This window comes from Manis pentadactyla, chromosome 2 (genome assembly GCF_030020395.1).
Source record: "Manis pentadactyla isolate mManPen7 chromosome 2, mManPen7.hap1, whole genome shotgun sequence".
Classification (NCBI taxonomy): Eukaryota; Metazoa; Chordata; class Mammalia; order Pholidota; family Manidae; genus Manis; species Manis pentadactyla.
In genome coordinates, this window is record NC_080020.1 from 153,877,299 (window position 1) to 153,898,780 (window position 21,482).

The 21,482-nt window shown below is 41.1% G+C and overlaps 1 protein-coding gene across 2 annotated transcripts in view; it reads right to left on the bottom strand.

Moving 5' to 3' along the window:
* VWA3B (von Willebrand factor A domain containing 3B) overlaps nucleotides 1–21,482 on the bottom strand; it is a 212,119-nt gene that overhangs the window by 95,720 nt on the left and 94,917 nt on the right. For both annotated transcript variants that reach the window (XM_036880051.2, XM_057496959.1), the window contains exons 9-13: nucleotides 18,398–18,594; nucleotides 11,924–12,078; nucleotides 10,955–11,093; nucleotides 9,794–9,925; nucleotides 1,774–1,872 (exon numbers count right to left, since the gene is read on the bottom strand). In XM_036880051.2, coding sequence (XP_036735946.2) covers nucleotides 1,774–1,872; nucleotides 9,794–9,925; nucleotides 10,955–11,093; nucleotides 11,924–12,078; nucleotides 18,398–18,594 — 722 coding nt within the window. The remainder of the gene's footprint in view (nucleotides 1–1,773; nucleotides 1,873–9,793; nucleotides 9,926–10,954; nucleotides 11,094–11,923; nucleotides 12,079–18,397; nucleotides 18,595–21,482) is intronic.

Here is a 21,482-nt window from a genome sequence, read left to right on the forward strand (position 1 = left end):
AACAAAAAATTGAATTATGAATTACACACATTTTCTTTTTTTATGTTAATATGCTTATCTGTATTTTCTAAATTGCCTAGAGTATAAACAATAAAGTTTATTAAAAAGAAAGACTCATTTGTCCAGATGACAGTCAAATCAGAATCTCCAGCCCACATCTTCCCCAAACACCAGCCCCATATTTCTAGGGGCTTCTAACATCCATGGACTTCAGCTGCTCAAACTCAGCTTCTTCCTTCAGCAACTCCCAAGCTTGCTCCTTCTTATTTTTAAATTTAAGTCAGTTAATAACATAATCATCATAAACCAGACATCAGTCATCTTGACTCCTTTCTGTCTTGCTCCTACCTTCTCCTCCCTCTGCCCTCCTCTGCTCCCAAACTGGTCTTCTGAGGTTACTTCTATCAACCCTGAAGAGAGTTCCCTCATCCCTATTTCTGATGCTGCTGCCTGAGGTGGATAAAATACAGGTGGATGCAGCCATCTGCTCCTCTGAGAGCCCCCTCGGCAGCAAAGCCCACTTTGTCCACGTGGCAGTCGAGGGCCTTCCCAATCTCCCCATCCTAGCTTCCGTGCCTCAGGCCTGACAGCGGCCACCATGGTCCTCGCTCTCATGTTGTTTCTCTGAGCAGCCCACATTTCCACACCACTGTTCCTTCTGTCCAGGATACCAGCAATCTCCTTGTTAGAAAATTCCTTCTCCTCTTTCCAGACACAGCTCAAATGTCCTCTCCTCGGTGGGACCTTCTTTCCTCCCCTCCAACTTGCACAGCAGAATTCAGCACCCTGTTCTCCCAGACATCTCACCGCACAGGTAACACCACTCCTTGGATTGTGTCAGTTAACTTCTGTGTCTAGCACATCTTGCAGAGCATAAGCTTCCCTAAAGCAGTGCTGCTATTATTCATCTTTGTAACTTCAAACCTGGCACCACATATGGAACATAAACAAGGCACAACAAATTGCTTCTCAATAGAAAGAATAGTGAAGTTGATAGGAAAATCATTCAAAATAAAGCTTCACTTTACATACAAAATCTAATACTGCAGCAAAAGCCAGTTGCTTTACTAGTGAAGCCGTGGGCCATTTGACACAGGGTGTTTTACAATATTTGCCTAGCAGTGTTCACATGCAAACACTTCACAATGAAGGATGCAAGATGATACTAATTCGCTTTAGCAGTTAATTTACGTTGTACTGGCCTGCAAATCCATATATTTACTTCATGCCTAGAGCATTAGTCTTTCATTCACAAAGCTCAAAAGAAGATGAACGGACTCCACTGAAACTTTTCAAATGTTTTTCAGTCAGGCTAAACAACACAAAGAACGTTTCACTAGAAAGGCATGCTTTTGTTTAAATGATTATTAAATTAAAATTTGGGGTAAAACCAATGACGCTGTGCAGTGACATGTTTGGATTCGAGTCCCCAAAGGAAAAAAATCAAAAGGGACCTCTGCCCTCTTGGTTTGTCAGGAAACATAAACCAGTCATTAGTGGAAGGTGGGTATCCCTTTTCATGGGGTTGGCCTCCAGGTCAACGGGTGTGTCACATTAACCAGACAGAACTGGCTGTCAAATATATTCTCCTCAGTGCTTTAGCAGACAAAGGAATTCCTCAGTGTATTTTCTCACCTCAGTCCTGGGACCCTAAGTCAAGGAAATCTCTCTCAACAGCTTTTTGAGGGCAGCTGAAAGGTCCTGCAAACCTATTCTTAGCATGCATCTTCAGGGTATTGGTGAGTCCCTCTTTGTTCCCACTTTGCTAAGTACCTGATCAGGTCTCCCATCTGTCAAAAGGTAGATTGCTTGTGTTTCTTTATCAGCAAAAGCAATTTGAAGGGCATTCAGGGTGTTTGTGGAACTTCCAATCTGTAGAAAAGAAAGAGAGAGACCAACCACGTAACTCGAAACTCAGAAAAGATCTCACAAACAAGTCATTTATTTTCTATTTCCAAAAAAAAAAAAAAGAAAGAAAGAAGAGAAGTACTTGTGAAATAAAAGATAAACTTAAATTATACTGAGATAATAATTTAAGCCCAGCAATTCCTTGGGTGTGCCATAAAAGTCCCTATACAGACAGACCCAGAACTGCTAGAAGCCAGGACTATGGATTTCCTGTCCTGACAATGTAGCTCTTAATGCAATTTTGTCTTTGTTTCTGTGGGAGACACAAACTCAGTTACTGTTCATTCAGTTGTCAACAGAGTTTCCACATGCAGCCTGAATCCGCCTTGGCAGGGATCATGTTTGTTTCATGCCAGGATTTATTCACGATGCCCAATATTTGGCAAACGTGAGTGTGGTATCATTAGCAATTTGGGTGTAAAGCAAAGAAACTGTAAATTTTTAAAACCCCTGCAGTTTCTGCCCAGGGATGGAGAGCACTGGCAAGGGTGTCACGCCAAAACTTATAACCAAAAAAATCCAGACAAACAGCAAGTACATGACTTTGGTTATGCCCTTCAGAGTGCTCAGGTCATAGGGCAGTAACCAGGCCCCGCATCTGAGAAGGGTCAGGCACCCGCAGTCAGCCAAGGGGCAGGCCCTGGCTTTCCGGGATGGTGACGGGTGGCTTGGTAGAGGCTGGGCAGGTATATATGGTGAGAGGGTAAGGTCCACAGGTCCCAGACACAGGCGGAGTTGGTGCTCTCTTGAGGGTTTTTTCACTACAAATGCCACAGGGTGCTCACACTAAAGACTGGGAGAGCCCTAAGAAAGTCTCTTTCATGGTGCAGAATTGGGGAAGAGGAACAGCAATACAGGAATCTCCACAGGGACCCTTCTTCACCTCACACAGGACAAAGGCCTTAATTTACATGGGGGAGTCGGGGCGTCGGAGGGGGCAGGGCAACAAACACAATCACTCTTGTGGCATTGGAGAAAATCCAGGATGAGGGTGGGGGACAAACCCTCCACACCTGGGGAGGAGCAGAGCTAGGTTCTGGGTTCACAGGTACTGAGCAGGCCACAGCCCTGAGACACCAATGTCTGTAGAACTGAGGTTCATTCAGAGAACACCCATTCCCCTACAAACATTCATGACATGAGTTCTCTCTGAGGCCCCCTATAAAGGAAAAATAAACATCTGAGGGTAGAGGGGACTTTGAGAAACAATTCTCTGGTGTATCATTTCCCCACCTTAACACAAAGTATCACTATAAGTATTTGGGGTATGGGACTCTGATGGTGACAATAACAAACCAACCTGAAACCCAGCCCAGCTCCTGATTAGATTTTAACCTACCCCTGCTTGCTCCCCAAAAAGAAAGGCATGTTCATTTCTAGGCAGAAAAAGTAATTATCTCAGTCTCTATATATCATTACACATGATGTCCAACTTTTAACAAAAAAATAAGCATACTTAAAAGAGAATAAACCATATACTACTAGGAGACAAAAGTACTACTCAGAAACAAACTCAGATATGATATAGATGCTGAAACTATTTGACAGAAAATTAAAAATAACTGTGATTAGTACAATAAAACCTCTAATGGTAAAGGTGAACAACACTCAAAGCCAGGTGAATAATTTCAGAAGAGAGATGGCAACCTTCAGAAATAAATTAAAATGCTAAAAATAAAAAACATAGTAATACAAATGAGTACAAAGAGGAAAAAAAGAGTAAATCAGAACAGAAAAGAGCATCAAAGGGCTGTGGAACAATATCAAATGGTCTGACAATGCATAATTAGAAACGCAGGAGAAGAGAGAAAACAGGATAGAAGAAATATTTGGAAAATGAATGGCTGAGAATTTTCCAAAAACCTTTTGACAGACACAAACCCATGGATCCAAGAAGGTCAGAGAATACCAAATAAGATAAATAAAATAAAGTAACACTTTTACCAGGGTGGAGTCAGAGAAAACTAAGTAATGAGCCAAGACTTTCATCCCGCACAAACTGTAGCAAGTCCTCCGCGCCCCATGGTGTCCACTCCCACCCAGCAGGAACAAGGAACAAGGTGCTCTTTCCCCTCAGAGTTCGAGCCAGGAACCTGAACTTCAACCTCCACCTGGCTGTAATGAGGCAGGGTCTACCCATCCCCTGACAGAGCAGTGTCAGAAAAGCCAACTGAATAGGAGGTTTGAATAATATCCAGAGGCTCACCACATAAAACAGAAATGTCTAGGATCAATTCCAAATCACTCCATCACTCCAATACCAGAACTACCATACCAGAACCAGGAAGATCTCAACCTGAATGAAAGATAGTAGACACCAACACTGAGATGACAGAGATTTTAGAATTATTTAACAAAGATTTTAGAACAGTTGTGAGAAAAATGCTTCAACTAGCAGTTTATCAACAAGCTTGAAAACTAGAAAGCATCAGAAAATAAATAGAAAGTTTCAGCAAAGAAATAAAAGATATAGAGGAGAACCAAATGGAACTCTCAGAATTTAAAAACACAATAACCAAAACCTTTAAACTCAGTAGAGCTGAACAGCAGAACGAAAAGGACAGAGGAAGAAATCAGTGAAATGGAAGATAGAAAAACAGAAATTACATAATTTGAGCAATAAAGAAAAAACAGTTGAAGAAAGCAACAAACAGAGGCTTAGATATTTTGGGGACTATAACAAAAGATTTAATGTTTGTGTTATAAGACTCCTGAAAAGACAGGATTCTGAAAAGACATGGGGCTGCAAAAGTACCTGAAGACATAATGCCTGACTCTCCCAAAATTTGGCAAGATATATAAATATATAGATTCAAGATGCTGAGCAAACCCCAAAGGAATCCATTAAAATACATCAAAATTTGTAGGGCACAGGTAAGCCAGTGATAAAGGGAAATTTTTATAACACTAACTGCATATATTAGAAAAAAGGTAAAGTCAAATAAATAATCTACATTCTCACCTCAGGAATCCAGTTAGAGGAGAGCAAAGTAAATCTAATATGAGCAAAAGGAAGGAAATAATAATGAAAAGGTAATAAGTCAATGAGATGGGAAGCAGAAAAGTAGAGAAAGACAACTGTTTCTTGTAGAAGATCAATAAAATTGCCAAACCAGAATCTAGTTAAGACTGACAGAGAGAAAAGACTGAACAGATACAAATAGTTTTTTATCAGGGATGAAATAGGAGATATGTCACTATAGAGCCTACAAACATCAAAAGAATAATAAGGGAATTCTACAAATAATTCTATACACACAAATTTGACCACTTAGATACAAATTACCACAACTCACCTAATATGAAAACAGATAATTTTAATGGCCTTTTACTATTATTAATATTAAAGTCATATTTTAAAGTCCCCCAGAAAGAAATCTTTATCCTAGATAGTTTCATTGGAAAATTCTAGCAGTTAAAAATTCTATAATTCTACACAATTTATGCCAGAAAGCAAAAGAGAAACACTGTCCACTCCATGTTATAAAACTAGCATTATCCTGATATCAAAACCAAAGACAATGCCAAAAAAACCCCTATAGACCAATATCTACTATTAATATAGACATATAAAAATCTTTAACAAAATATTAACAGAAAAAATTTAACAATATATAGGTTGAATTATACACAGTGACCAAATGAAGTTTATTCAGGGATGCAAGTGTGGTTCATATTAGCAAATCAATGTAATTCACCATATTAACAGGCTAAAGAAGGAAAGACCCATGAGCACATCAATCAACACAGAAAATGCATTTGATGAAATTCAATGCCCAGTGATAACAGAAACTCAGAGAAAAATAGGAACAGAGGGAAACTTCCACAACTGGATGAAAAGCAACCATAAAAACTTACAAAATTAAAGCAATCTTTTTTTAAAAAAACTCCTTGCAGAAATATTTGAATCCAAAAAGGGCACAGGATACAAGATAAATACACAAAAATTACTTGTATTTCTATATACTGTGAACACACAGATATCAAAATTAAAAAATACAATACCCATTTACAATCACCCCCACAAAACTTATTAGTAAGACATGTGCAGGATTTGTATGCTGAAAACTATACAACACTGATGAAAGAAATAAAAGATTTAAATAAAGGGAGAGATAAACCAGGTTCATGAATTGGGAGATTCAACATAATTAAAATACCAAATTTCCCAAATTTATACACAGGTTAAACACAATTCCTATTTTAAAAAACCAAGACATTTTATAGATATATACAAGATCATTCTAAAATTTATATGGAAAGACAATGGAACTAGCATAACTAAGACAATTACACAAAAGAAGAATAAAGTGGAAAAATCAGTCCACTTGAGTTCAAGACTTCTTTGGTTACAGCAACCAAGACTGTGTGGTACTAGTGGAGGGATAGATACATAGACTAATTGAACAGAATAGATAACCCAGAAACAGACCCACACAAATATACCCAATTGATTTTTGACAGAGATGAAAAAACAATTCAGTGAAAAAGAGACTGCCTTTCAACAAGTGCAGCTGCAGCAACTGGATGCCCACAGGCAAAAAAAAAAAAAAAAGAACCTCAGCCTATGGTTAATTTACGTAAAAATTATCTCAAAAAGATCATGAACTTAAGTATAAAATACAAAACTATAAAACTTTTGGAGAAAACATGAGAAAAATCCTTAGGATCTAGGCCATAAAAGGAAAAACTGATAAACTGAAGTTAAAATGAAAAGCTTGTGCTCTGTTAAAGAACTGTTAAGAGAGTAAAATGACAAGCTACAGCCTGGGAGAAGCATAACAAACCACAAAGCTGACAAAGGAGTAATACCTAGAATATGAGAAGAGCACCCAAAACTCAACAGTAAAAAAAAAACCCAACACTCCAATCCTAACACAAACATGAAGAGATATATGACTGAAGAAAGTATACAGATAGAAAATAAGCATGTAAGATATCCATTATCATTCATCATAATGGAAATAAATGCAAATGAAAACCACAGGAGATGTCACTACAAACCTACTAGAAAGGCTAAAAATAAAAAGAATGACAACACCAAGGATGGCAGGGATGCAGAGAAACTGGATCACTAATACACTGATGGTATGGAAATAAAGTGGTAGTCACTCTGGAAAACTGACAATTTTCTTAAACATTAAACATGTAACTACCATAAAAACTAACAATTGTGTCCTGGGTTGAACCTGGGAAACTACAGATGATCATGGAATGTCCTGTAGTGCCAGAAAGTAAGGAAGTGTTAAAGAAAAAAGGTGAATGTATGTTAAAGATCACACAAGGCATCTTGAAAAAGTTCCCAATGGCCAGAGTAGGAACAATTTTAGTAACAAAATGAACAATAGGATTGGATTATAACTCAAAGAGTAAAATAAATATCCATAAATGAAATAAATATATGACTGAATGAATAAATAAAAGGGGGGAAAGAGGCAACTCTTCTTATAGAAGAATTTCAACAAATATAAAAGGAATGAAGGAAGTAGAAAGTCATCATTAGAACAGTGCAGTAATAATTGCAGTAGGAAAGATCCATCGCTGAATGTTAAAATCAGTCAGTGAAAGTTTAAGGAACAAAAGATATTTGCATTGCCACAAGGTATCTCCTCCAAAATATCTCGTATTTATAAAGGGAAAAACAGTAACTTAAGAGGGGGGAAATCTGGCAGATGCCACCTTACTCAAGTGATCAAAGTTAACATCACTGATATTAAAGCAGTTCAACACCATGTACCATTCAATGTGATGCACTGAGAAGCATCTATCACCACTGAGGTATGCTTCCCCCAAACCCGTGACCCCAATGTAATCATGAGAAAACAGTAGACAAAACCAAATTGAAGGACGTTCTACAAAATATTGGACCAATACTCGTCAAAAGTGTTGAGGTCATGAAAGACAAGGAATTATTGTCAGAGATGGATGGGACTAGAAAGACCCCAATTAAGTTCAGTGTGGGATCTGGATGGAATCTTGGAACATTAACAGGGACATTAGTGGAAAAATTAATGAACTCTGAATGAAGTCTGTGATTTAGTTAATAATATCAATGTGATTTTCTTGGTCTTGATAACTGTGCTATGGTAATGTCAGATGTTAACATTAGGGGAAGCAGGGTGAAGGGTATATAGGAACTCTGTACTATTTCTGCAACTCTCTCATGAGTTTAAAATTATTCCAAATTAAAAAGTTTAATAAGTTATATAGATATATACACCCAAAACTACTGCATTTGGGCAGCAGGAATGTTATGCAGATGGTAAACAGAACAACTCTTCTCTCTGAGTCCATGGATCTCAACAGCCTTCTGTTGACAAGCCCACTGCCCAGGGTATATTGAAAAGATGGTGGGAAAGCGGGGAGACAGCCAGCCTGAGAACCGTGGGAAAGATGGGTGGGAGTCAGTGCCGCCTCCCTCTCTGCTCCCCCAGCAGCCTTGGGCCAGACCCTCCCCCCAAAGACTAGGCAGGCACACGCCAGGTTGTGCTTCTCTGACTCAGGGCTGGCTGTGCCTGTTGGGGAACTGCTGCTCCTTGACACCTGCACACAGCAGGCTCAGAACATCCGAGCGGTGTCCTGAATTTACTGGGTTGATTCCTGGACCAAAGCAATCGAAAGAATGATACGGAAATCTGGTCTCCTTGTAAATGAAATTTTCACATTCAGCAAGCAAGCAAGAGAGCTTCAGTGAAGATTTTTGAAGAGAACAGAATCATATAAAGAATGATTGGAGTTATATTTTTAGTCCTTTAGAGGGCTGACTCTATTCACTGCTTATTTTTATATAAAGCAGCACCTGATGTTTTTTTCTAACAAGATTACATATATAATACCTTTTTACCAAAAACCCTCTATTAGTGGGTTTTGAATTAACAAGATATCTCCCGTTACCTATAGAGTGTAAAAGGAAAGCACATATGTCCCAAGTAACTTCATTGGTTAGTCCTGGAAATCTAATAGGGTGGGGATGAATTTAATACTCTTTCCCAGGATAAGGTGGCTAATTAAGTCAAAATCTTATAGGTATTATTATTTCTTATAGAACAGATTTCTTCCTTCTCCCATTAAAAAAAAATCAAATCCCAAGGAATCTAGAACATCCCAACGACAGCACAAGCCTTGCATTGTTAATATTCCAGGAGCTCCACTTAATGTCCCTTTGTGGTTTCCGTCAAATTTGGGACCCAAAACTCAGGCAATGAACTATTTTAAAGATGTTTGTTTTCAATAGTTGACTTTCTAAGAAGAGCCTTTAATCTCAATTTTCATATATCTCAAATATCTGGAATACTATACGGTTCTGGAAAAATAACTTTTAAAATGAAGATAAGTTCAAGAAAAGAGAAAATACAAGGAAAGGGAAATTCTTCCCAGTAGTTTGGGTAAATGCCAAAAGCAACGGCTTTAAAGTTCTCTGAGTGAAAGGCAGACCTGAAGAAATTATCTACCTTCTTACTGTCTCCTGCTGCCCCTTCTCTCTCCCTACTCTCGCTCTAATCGCTCACACTGTACTCTATGTTTCCACAAGTTCACTACTTTTGAACAAAGCCCATTGTTTGGAATAACTGCAATAGATCACTTGAAATAAAAATGAGGTTTCAGAAGGAATACATTTGGATGTTTGAGTACAAAAAAATAGTATTTTGAAGTTTTCATAAGGGGCTGCCACAAGCAGATCTCGAAATGATATGCTGTGAATAGAGGCTTGTCTAAACATTAAAGTGTTGACTAATGAGACTGGATTAATGTGACCATAGCAAATAAAACCAGCGTCTGCGTGAAGCCCCTGCCTTCACGGGCAGAGCACTTTCTCAAGCATTTGCTTCCTAAACAGCAGGTGATCACGCCAGCTTCCTCCTCCCAGACTCAGCCTCCCTCTTACCTTTATGTCTCTAACCCAGGACTGAGCCCCTTTCAAATTGTCTTCATTGATTTCTACAAGCTTCTCCTGCCAAGCAACTGCTTGAGCATCAAATTGTACAAAATTGAATTTCCTTTTATATTTCAGCTGTTCCTGTAAGAAAAAATTACTATTTAACCATAAAACCAATCAAATGTAAGAAAAGATTAGGACAGGTCACAGTTTGATAAACTTTAATTGCTATGATATCTATGTTCAGGTCCAGAAGCTAAAAATTACATTCAAAAGGAAAAATCTTTTCTAATAAAAAAGGTATTAAATAAAATTTATACACAATTTGGATGTTAAACCTTTACAAATGTGTGAATATATGTTACATATACATCATATATGTGTATGTTTATATTTATACTGTGATGTTAAATGTTGTCTTTAATACAGCATTAATGTTATATGAATAAGCACAGTAAGGGCGATCTGCTTAAAGAAGAGAAATCCAAAATGGTGTCATCAGTTCAATCACCTTTTTGGTAAGACTGTTACTCAATTACATGTCTATTCACTTGCCTTCCATTAGTCCATATTTCTCCAATAGTTTTTCAAATTAAAAACTGTATTTTGTATTTGCTAACACTCCCTACAATTGTTTTCTGTGATTAAAACTCACATCACTACTACTAACTCAACAGTACTGTGTTATCCATATATGGGTGTGGAAAGTAGGCATTAGGAAATTGAAGCCATCTGCTTCCAGCCCCATGACTCAGTACAGGCAGAACACTGGAAGCTCCTAACCATCAGCTTATGCTCCTCCCACATATCAATTCTGGGGCCAGTGCACACCACAGATAATTGAAACACTGGAAATTCAAATAAAAACGCTGAACTGAAGAGATTCTGGAAAACAATGGTGGCAGGTGGGTGGGGTGTGTGCACACTACGGATTTCAGGATAGAGGAAACCTGAAGTATGGACATAGATACAGAAAGGACCCACCTAAGGAAGGGTTTGCTTGCAAAGGAGAACTGATGCTTCTCTAACTGGCAAACGTGGCTTTCCTGTGGATTTTTTAGTGGAAACCTCACCTGAGTAGCTCTCAAAACTTCTGCAGGTGATGATGGGTGGAGATGCATTCATGAAAAGCAGGCCGTCACATCCATGAACCTGACAGTTCTGACTAACCTGCACAAACTGGATGATCTTGTCCTTCACCAAATCCAGCTTGCTCTTCATTGAGTGGGAGGTATCAATGAGAATGTAGACACAATCATTACACACTTGTCCAAAGAGGATTTGACTCCCATTCTGTAGCCATTTAATCCTAGGCAGGAAATAGGTTGGAAGTGAACATTTAGAGCCTACGGGCAACAAGAGCATCCTCCCAAGAACTTAATGATACAACTGGGCTAATTGTATATGCATAGTCCTCTGTGAATGGATTACTGCTTCAGAGGGTTTTCTACGGAAATGCCTATGTTTGGGCCGGCTCCCCTCATCACCGCCAACCCTGAATATCCAGCATTAATCTAAGAAAAACAGAACTAGGAAAATCAACAGGACAGAAATACAAATCCAATACTGGGTTCCAAAGCCAAAAGTAAATGACTTCGAGTGATTTGATAGTTTGAAGCCCTCAGCTCTGACTTCAGACCATTTGTTTCTCTAACCCTACTGACTGCAGTCAAGTTAGTCAAGTCGGCACATTCCTGAAGCTTCACTGAAACTCTTGAACAGTATCAAGCAGATATTGTTCAACCCCAGATCCCTACAATAAACAAGTGCCAGGTGGCTGTATGAGCAGGACTGCTTCTGCAGTCGAGGCTCAGGAGGCAAATTAAGTTCATGGCTGCAGGCAAAACCTGAGGGAGGAGGCAGGGCAAATGGAAAAATTACTTGAAACTGAATTCATAGTTCAGCAAGACCTAGGCAACTAGAACCTGTAGGGCAAAATACTGAAGAGACTGCCGCATAGAAAAAGCGATCAAAGTGAGTCCAAGTCACTTAACTACATCCCAGAACACACATTTAAAAATCACAAAATCCAGCACCCAACAATGTAAAATTCTTCTGGCTAAGCCTTTACCAAGAGGTCAAGCAGATCTGGATTTCAGGAGAGACTAGACCACATGTGCCTCGTGAAAACACACCAACCTCCTCTGGATCTGGGCCAGGACTTCATGAACTCTCTCACTGTACCATGTGTACTTCTCTTTGGTCATGCAGACATGGACCAAGCTCCCATCCTTCCAGGGAGCATGGATAAATCTGCTGCAGTATTTCGCATGGACTTTCTTCTTGTTGGTCTCCTAAGGAAAGGACAAAGCCACTCAGAAACCATTCAAAGAAAAGTCTCCAGGTGGAACCTCCATCTCTGCCTCACTTACACAGCTCTCAGCACTCAATCCCATGGTAAAATCATTCAACTACCTCTGGTTCAACTGAACATGTACTGGGACCTAGATGTCATGAATGATGGTCAGAAAGACATGCACAATCCCATCTGCGTTCCAGATAATATTTCCAGTAGGAGACACTGTATGCACACACAAACACAGACATAAACACAAACACAAACACAAGCACACAGCAAGTGGTAATGCAGAGCACTAGACACCTAGTATCTGGCACTGGACTGAGGCCATATGACTGGGCTAGTTCTGGCAGAGGAAAGAGTTCTCAGTGGACAGGAGGGCTAAGGAGACCATCTAGAGGTGGGAATTGAGATTCACACAAAACATTTTTCTGTTGTTACTCCCATCCCCAAACATAGAAAAATAACCAAGAGCCCCATTACACATCTAGTGTCCTGTACTGGGACAGACAGAACAGGCCAAGGACAAAGGCTTCCCACACAAAGGTCTGTCATTCTCCATCACTCACCCAACCTCTTTAGGGATTTATGCCTGCTCTGCTCTACTCCTTCAAGCACTGCTTCATGTCAGGCACTCTTCTAGGCACCGGCAATATAAGCCAGAAACAAAGAACAAAACTCCTGCCTTTGTGAAGCTCACATTCAGGGGAAGAGCCGGATAATAAATAATTATATAGCAAATCAGATGAAGACAGATGGAGAAAAATGAGGCAAGGAAGGAGAACAAAGAATGCTGGGGGCTGGGGGTGAGGGTGGGGACAAGTTAAGACCTAAAAGGGGAAGTCTCAAAGAGAAGGCGAAATAGGAGCAAAGAATACGAGCAAGAACAGAATGCTGACAAACAGAGGTCTGTCTGGGGGAAGTGTGAGGACACAGACACAGCAAGCACAAGAAGTAAGCGTTTACCCAGCATGTTTGTAGAATTTTAGGAAGACCAGTGTAGCAGAAACAAAGGGAAATGAGATGAAGCGAGAGAAATATGAGGAGGGCTAGGAAGCAGGATCTGTAGGCTTACTGGCTGATGGAATTGACTGGCTTCTCCTCTGAGTGAAAAAGGAACTGTCCAAGGGCTTAAACGTGAGAAGTGACTCGATTTTTTAAAAGATAGAATTGACATATAACATTGTACTAGTTTTAGGTGTAGAACATAATGATTTCATATATGTATATGTTGCAAAATTATTATCACAATAAGTTTAGTTAACACCCATCACCACACATAGTTACAAATATTTTTTTTTTCTTGTGATGAGAATTTTTAAAATCTACTCTCTTAGAGAAGTGTAGTTTTAAGTTTCAAAGTTGAATTTCTAAAACTATATTATTTTAAAGGATACCTCTGGTTACCCTGTTGAGAATAGACTGTAGATGGTCAAGGTCAGAGCAGGGTGTCAGAAGGTCAGTTAGGGGGCATGGACCAGGGGTGGCAGCAGAGGTGGTAAGAAGTGGTCGGATTCGGAATTACAGATAATTATGAAGATAAAATGGACAGGCTTTAATAAGAGGTCAGATGTGGGTAGAAGAGAACAGAAGAGTCAAGGATGACTCTAAGGTTTTTCAGCCCATAGAACTAAAAAAAGGGAGTTGCAAAAAATTGATAGGAGGAAGATTCTGGGAGAGCGTCCTTGAAGAGAAAAAGATCTGGATCCAGTATCTGATGCGTTGGGCTCAAGACTCCTGTTAGACATCCAGTAATACGGCAAGTCATTGGGTGGCGATCAGGACAGGACTCGGAACTGGAGATTGAAATTTGGAAGTCACCAGCATGCACACAGGACTAGATGAGGTCACCAGAAGGAATGCAGACAGAGAAGATGCCCAAGGACTGCACCTTGAGGCCCTCCAGTGTTTAGAGGCTGGGACATGGGAAATAAGTAACAAAGACTGAGAAAGAATAGCCAGTGAAGGAAGAGGAAAAACAGGACAGCATATTTACTGCAAGCAAAAGAATTTCAAGGAAGTAACCAACTATGTTAAATGTTGACAACAGGTCAAGAAAGAGACTGAGAACCGACCCCTGGATTTAGCAATTCCAGTATTGCTGGAAAGAGTGGGTTTTTATGGAGAACGGGCCTTTTTGGAGTGTGTTCTAAAGAGCAGGGGAGAAGGCAGAATTGGAGGAAGGAATTTTAAAACTGTTGAGGAGTGGAATTCTAAATAGGAGCAAGGGAATGAGGCAGAGCCAAAGGCAGACATGAGCGCCAAAAACTGTATTTTTAAGATGGGAAGAATAACACAATGTTTGTGTACTGATGGGAAAGATTTAGAAATGATGATACAGAATAGGAAGGGGGAGAATGACCAAGGGAACAGGGATCAGTGCACACATGGAAGGACTGGCCTGAGACAAGAGCAAGGACATTCAGCCACCCTGTAAGAAATAAGGGGAGGGCACACAGGTGCAGAGGCTGGGGGATCTGTGGATGTGCGGCAGATGTTCACGTCAATGTTCAGTGAGATGGGAAGCACGGTCACTGCTGAGCACTAACACAGAGGAGAAGGTGTGTGAAGTTTGAGGTCAGCATCTTGGAGAATGAGAGTCTGAGTGGATTGGAAAAGCACAGTAGGATAACTGGGCAGCATAAAAGAGCCATCTGAAGTCAGAGGTCATGAATCCCAGTGAAACCAGGCACTGGGGCTGTGTGTCTTTTCCAGTTTCCTCACTGCAGTCAACTGCACAGGTTTAAGGCAGAAAGGGCAGAAAGTTGGATTCACCAGCGTTGGGTTTGCCAGAAGAATGCAATACTGTAAGGCAGGAGAAAAGTAGGTGAGGCTGTATGAGAGGCACAAAGGGTAGAGAGGACAGGGAAAGACTGGAATTAGAATAGTAGAGGAAATGACCCAAATAGTGGCCAGAGAGGGTGACCCTTGGTACTGATTATGTGGATCATGATTACAGTTATTTGTAATGAAAAGGTCAAGGGTACGTCTATGGCAGGAGTGGTAGTCATGCAGTGGAGGAGAAAGTCATTGGAGAAGAGAGATCAGAAAAAAGAAAGGTCAGGGTATGGGAAGGGTCATCCACATGGAATTGACATCACTAAGAATTAATACAGTTGAAGCCAGTGACAATGAGCCAGAAGCTATAATCTTCAAGGATTGCCAGGGTGACCTAGGGCTCAGTAGGTGTCAGCCACAGGAGGTGCACTGGGTGCTACATTCTGATGACATGGGAAGAGTGAAGGAGAACAATGAAGAAACAGCAAAGAGGAACAAGAAGGCCCCCACCCACCTCCAGGCCACAGGTCCATGGAGAATGGGAGTGAAACCAGGGTTCTTGAGAAAGAACCCGGACAAACAGGCAAAGAGGACACTGAAGAGCACATGAGGCTGTAGGGGGTTGCTGATGGCTTCTAGTTCCAGGGGACACAGGGGAGGGATTTGAGGAGTCAGGGAGGAATGGAGCAGGCTCAGAAAGGGATGTGAATCTAGGGGTCTGGTGTGACATAAGTAGGAATTAAGGGTACGATGAGGTCAGTCCAGATGCTCCCAAGGCAGGCAGAGGGGGGAGCCACCTCTCCACTGCAGGGCAAGGATGGGAGGAGAAAGATCCTCTCTCATTCTCACCAGCTTCCTGAGGATGTCACAAGGGAGATCTCCCTGCTCTCAGTCCCACCGCACGGTACTTCCCAACTGTGCCTTCTGCACTTCCAAATGGAAACACACTAACCGTAAGTTATGTGAATACAGGTGCCTGCAGCAGAGTGTGAGAGCCCAGCAGGTCTGAATTCAAACCCTGCCTCCACCTGCCATGAGATGGCAGATGAGTTGCCTAACCTCTCGGAGGCCCTGTCATTTTGTTTTCTCATGTGTGACATCAGAGCACAAATATTCACTTTGTATATAAAGCATACAGGCATTCCTAAATGTTCATTTCTGACTCACAATGCTGATAATTAAGAAAGAAGGAAGGTAACATCTACCGGGCATCTCCTAAGTGCCAGGCACTGTGCTTTAAGACATGCATTTTTAAATTTGGACTTTACACCACCCATTTTACAGATGTGGAGAGTGAGGCTGCAAGCAGGTTAAATTATTTGCTCAACATCATAATTACTGGTAGAAGCAGCATTTGCACTGAGGTCTCCTCACTCCAAATCCAGTGCATTTCCCACCATACCACCCTGTCTGGTACATAGTGAAGGTTCAATAAATATTTGTTAGAGGAATAAAATGGTGAGGCCAGCATGGGCTTTTGAACATCAGGGCTGGCTTTGTGCACAAGCAGCATAAGCAATCATGAAGGCAATGTGATGTCAGAAGTTCCCCAAAATATCAAGATACTAAACTTTGCCTGAAATTTCCTAATTAGAAATGCATTCTTGGCTCTTCCTCCCACCTGTCCGTCCATCTGGAAAATGCTACGTCGGAAGGCCTTTTTAGAAGTGTATTTCTTAGTGTTAACGAGTTTTCTGGATCCACACCTATAAATCAATTTTTATAGTTAAAAACTTAGGGAGTCTGACCCAAACCTACCTATATCAAAGCCTCAGTTTCTGTCTACCTTATGCCTATCACAATTGTAGGTGTAATTCCAGTCCCAAATACTAAAAACAAAAGTGTCCCCTTTTCATCAATATTTGGGAAACAGGATGGCAGTACTGTGCAATTCTCAATTTTTACTATAGTAGTATTCCTTGTTAGCACAAGAAATTTGAGGTAAAGTTCCCCACTTTAAGCCAAATTCTTCAAACTGTCCCTGTAAAATTCCATTCAAAATTATCAAGAAAGAATAAGGAGCAAATCAGTATTAGAGACAGAGCTGAGCAAACCACAGTCATGAGCGCATATTAAGCTATGTTCAGGTTCAGAGATTAATATTTTTAAATATCCAGGGCTTAATGTATTTTAAAAAATGAAAATTTAGTTATGTATGACTTCCTGAGCTAATAAAGTTACTCAGTAATATCTACAAAACCAGAAAACTGTGCTGGGGGAGGAACCCCATAAATGAGATTTCCCTGCAATGTAGCAATTACTCTGCACCTCAGTATATAAGCCAGGAAACAATTCTTGCATCCATTCTGCATTTTTCTAATTCAATTTTTACATTGTCCTCCTTGTATTCCATTGTAAACACTAGGCAGTAAGAGGGCAAAACCACATCACATGGCATAGCCCCAAAGGGAAGGACGATGTGTGCTGCCAGTGGCCAGCCAGCTTAAGGAGTGTCCAAGAGACTGGGGTTTCACCTCTGTAGGCCTGACAGACATCTCAGTGAAGATCCTGACACTGAATTGGAGCCTAAGAGAATACATCAAGAGACACTGCCTTTGACAAGGACCTCCATTTCCTCTCCAGGGTTGCTGCTGGGCTGCCGTTACCTGCATGTCGTATTGCTTGCATTTTAGCTTTTGCCTCCAGTAGGTACCTGGCCTTTTACTACCTTCTCAAGGAGCTTTCCTTCAGTTTTACAAAATAGAGTATTCAGTTTATCCCAATTTTCTGTTCTTATTGTGATAGTCTTTTTCAGTCTTTTTTCAGTCTTCTGGTCTTGGGCTACACATCACTGTTTCTCAAAGTGTGGGCCCTGGACCAGCAGCTTCAGCATCATTTGGGGATTGTTATAAATGCAAACTCTAGGGCTCCACCTCAAACCCACTGACTCATGCATGCTAAGGTTTAGGACCACTACTATAGATCACTGTCTCTCCACTGTGAGCCAGACTTGGGCACTTTGAGAAACTCCATTCCTTTTAGACCCATTGGCACAATGAAACTACAGCTTTCAAAAGTTTCCAGTATATACCTTCTGATGCTGTAACCCCTTAGAGAATCTGATTTTATTTTTACTGGGAATCTACTAAATGATGGCTGGTAATCACTAGAATAGTGTATCTTTAAGACAGTGTCATCACAAGAGGACCATAGAAATGCCTGCTGTGGGCACTCACCAGTGGATTCTCACTTCCGTTCAATATGGGGGAACAAAGGACTTCTCTGCTGACAAAGTGCTGAGTAATTCTGATTCATAATGCCTGAATTTCTACAAGCCCAGCTTCTGACTTAGGTATAATTATTGTTTCATTCACCTATACCTGGAAACCATTCCTGGACTTGATCTCCACTCCCAGAAGCACCATTCAGAGAAGTGTGAGGTGGGAAACAGAAGGGGCATCCTTCTTCACGGAAACCTGAGCCACCGCCTTTCAACCTTGGTCCTTCCCTGGGTTCTCGTCTGAGGAAGGGCTTATCCTACCCACCTACCAACCCAGGAAAGGCCACAGCCCCTCCCGGAGGTTCACTTCACTTACTGCACTGGTCTGCACAGACTCGTTCTCCGGTTTGGATTTTATATCAACAACTCCATCAGCATGGCGGAAGGAGCAGTCAGCAAGGACATCATAAAATGACAGCTTCTGAGCTTTTAAGCCGTATTTCTGTAGCCACTTCTTAGAGTCCCAGGTGTTCTCTGGATTTGACTCATTCTCAACAGAGGTTGCTCCTGATTCTATTTTGGAACCAAAGTTCATCAGACATTCATATTACACAAGTCATTCATGTATCACCACAACTTAATATCTGCCAAGCTGTAACAAGTTCTATGTTAGATCACATTCATTTCAGGAAGCATGCTTTCCAAAACAGGGCTGGCAAAGAATTAATTCACAAGCCTGGAAGACAGGATCTAATTTCATCTCATCTCCTCCTCTACCTAAACTGACAGTCCCATGCATAGGTGGAGAAGGCCTATAATAGACCAAGGCTGGGTGTCAGAAGAGCATTACAGTTGGAGTCTTTAAAGAAGCTCTGGGTTCAGGTCCCAGCTCCACCCCTTACTAGCTTGGGCAAGTTGCTCAAACTTGGGTGCATCACTCCATTCAACCCCTCCAAGCTTCAGCAGAATCCTTCACCTGTGGATGGAAGGTTACACCTGCTTGGCCTTCCTAAGTGTGTTTAAGTTATTCAGTGAGAAAAGGCATGTGAAAGTGATTTGTGATGAGGGGAGAGAGAAGGAGCAGCATGTAGCCTGCCTTGAGGTGGGAGTCAGTGGACTGGAAAAGGCTGGCAGGCTGCCTCCCAAGAGCTCCCCTGTCCACATGATGAATTTATCTTGATTGAGAGCTTGGCCCCCAACTCTGCGGGCTCAGAAACCTCACACATCAGGAGCCTGGAGCTGTATCTAAGACCACTCACCTTAGGTTCATGGGTTAGAGTATAACCCAGAAGGTCAACTGCCCGATATCCCAGCCGTAGGCACATTCCCTTGGTATCTTCCAAAGGTTAATTATACTTTTCAAGTTGGAGAAGGTGTTATCTTACCTGAATACCATATATGTCACTTTGTCATTCAAGCAGAAAAGTATTTATCTAGGTGGCTCAAAACCCCTACTGCCTCTAAGGGAGGCCAGAGTATTACACACGGGCACAGAGGAAAGGGTGAGCAAATCTGAAGCTGAGAAGGTGGCACTGGTGTCTGGAGCTGGCTTGCACTGGCTGGTGAGAGTGGACTGGGCACCTCCCCTCCCAGCCCTAGACTCAGCGGTAGCCTGCTGGTGGGTGAAACTGACCACCCTGGGAGTATTTACAGAATCTAGAAATCAGCAGATGACACAAATCAAGGCTTTTTTATTCCCGAGACTGAATTGGTAAACATTTATCTGAAGCCACTGGAAAGAAGGCAGAAAGGACACTGAGCTTTAGCCCCACTGGGACCAGCAGAGCACTAGGAGGACCAGGAAGGGGTGCTGGGTAGAGACGTGGTTCTCTTCATATGAATTACCATTAGGTTCACTTACCCTACAGAGTTCATTTAGACCACATAGACCCACGGTTCTCAACCCTGCACACTGCAATTCTCTGAAGAGTTTTTAAAAATACTAATGCCACACATTAGATTCTGTTTTAGTTGGTCTGGACATTAAGATTTTTCAAAGGTCCCTGGGTGACTGTATTGTGCAGCCAACTTTGCAACCTAGGAAAGATGTAAAGAACTTTCTGAATTATGATTTGGTGATCCCTTCAGTTATGCTTCCATCAGACACAGGTTCAAGTTAAACTATATTTTTAATTAAAAAGTAGCATTCACTATTGGGGAAACAAAAATATGACCTATTCTTACTCTTACTATATTTAAAAGGATATACAATTAGACTAGGATTTGAAGAAATAAACACTTTACAGCCAATTATTTCTCAATAGCGTGTAAAGGATCTATCTATTAATACTATATGTGAGCCAGCTCCTCAAATTTTAACAGAACATCTTTTAAATAATGCACTCTGAAACCTACTGGAGCTGGAACTTCTCAAAGAAACTTGACTTTGGCTTTTAAACTTTAAACCAGTCTGGCATCAAAAGCCCCTCTGGGCACCATCCCCAATGACAGCAGCTGGTTTCTATGGGAATCACAAAGCATCCTCTCACCCTGCACAGGAAGCTCAGACCAGAGGCTTCCCGGGCTTCTGATCCCCAAGGTTCTCCTGCATCACAGGGAAACCGCAAAACCAGAGTGGAGCTGTTTTTGTCAGTGGGATCAGCCTCCTTGGAGAAACCCTTTGTGTGACTATTTTTCATCACTATTTTTCCTCACCATTGTTAATTACATTCTGAGGCTTTGTCTCCTCTTCGTTCCTCCTCTATTTTCTCCTCTTCTTTCATCAATAGGTGTCGTAGGAAATAAAATTTTCATTCAGTTTTTCCCATAGCAATATGCACTCTATCATATGCTTCTGCTCTGTTTTGGGTTCCTTCTTTTAAAAAGACAAGAGCCCTTTCAATCACAAATTCAAACTTATCATAAAAGAACTCCCTAAAAACCCATCACACCAATTCTAACAGAGGATTTGAAAGAGCCAGAGACTAACATTTGGCTCCTAGCTTCACCCAGGACCATGCAGTGCAGCCACTTAAGGGCACAATTCAGGCTCCCAGTTACCCTTTGAAAAGGGGGGAGGGTGGAAGACCCAAAGCAACTTGAACTTCATAAAGGAAAGAAGGGGCAGCAAGCACCCAAGCCAAGGAGCCTAGGGGCTCCAAAACTGAAGAGAGGACAGAAAGGGGAAATACTTTTCACTTTCAGTGCTAATTACACCAATTGGTGGTTGAGCCGCATTTTCCCTGGAGTGGGGGAGGGTGTCATGCATTCATTAGTCACTTCCTAAGGAGTACTTTCCATTCTCCTGCGGTTATCTTAACTTGAAGGTGTTACATAAACTCTCACCTGCAGAGCCTGAGATAAGACCTCCATTTTTTATAGACACGTGAGCCCACAACTCATCCTGATTACATTGCTACTATTATACAACATAATATGTGATATATATACTTTATCACTTATTTCTCACATCCTATTCTATGTGTCTGCCTCTTTTTTTTTTTTTTTTTTGGCCTCTTTGT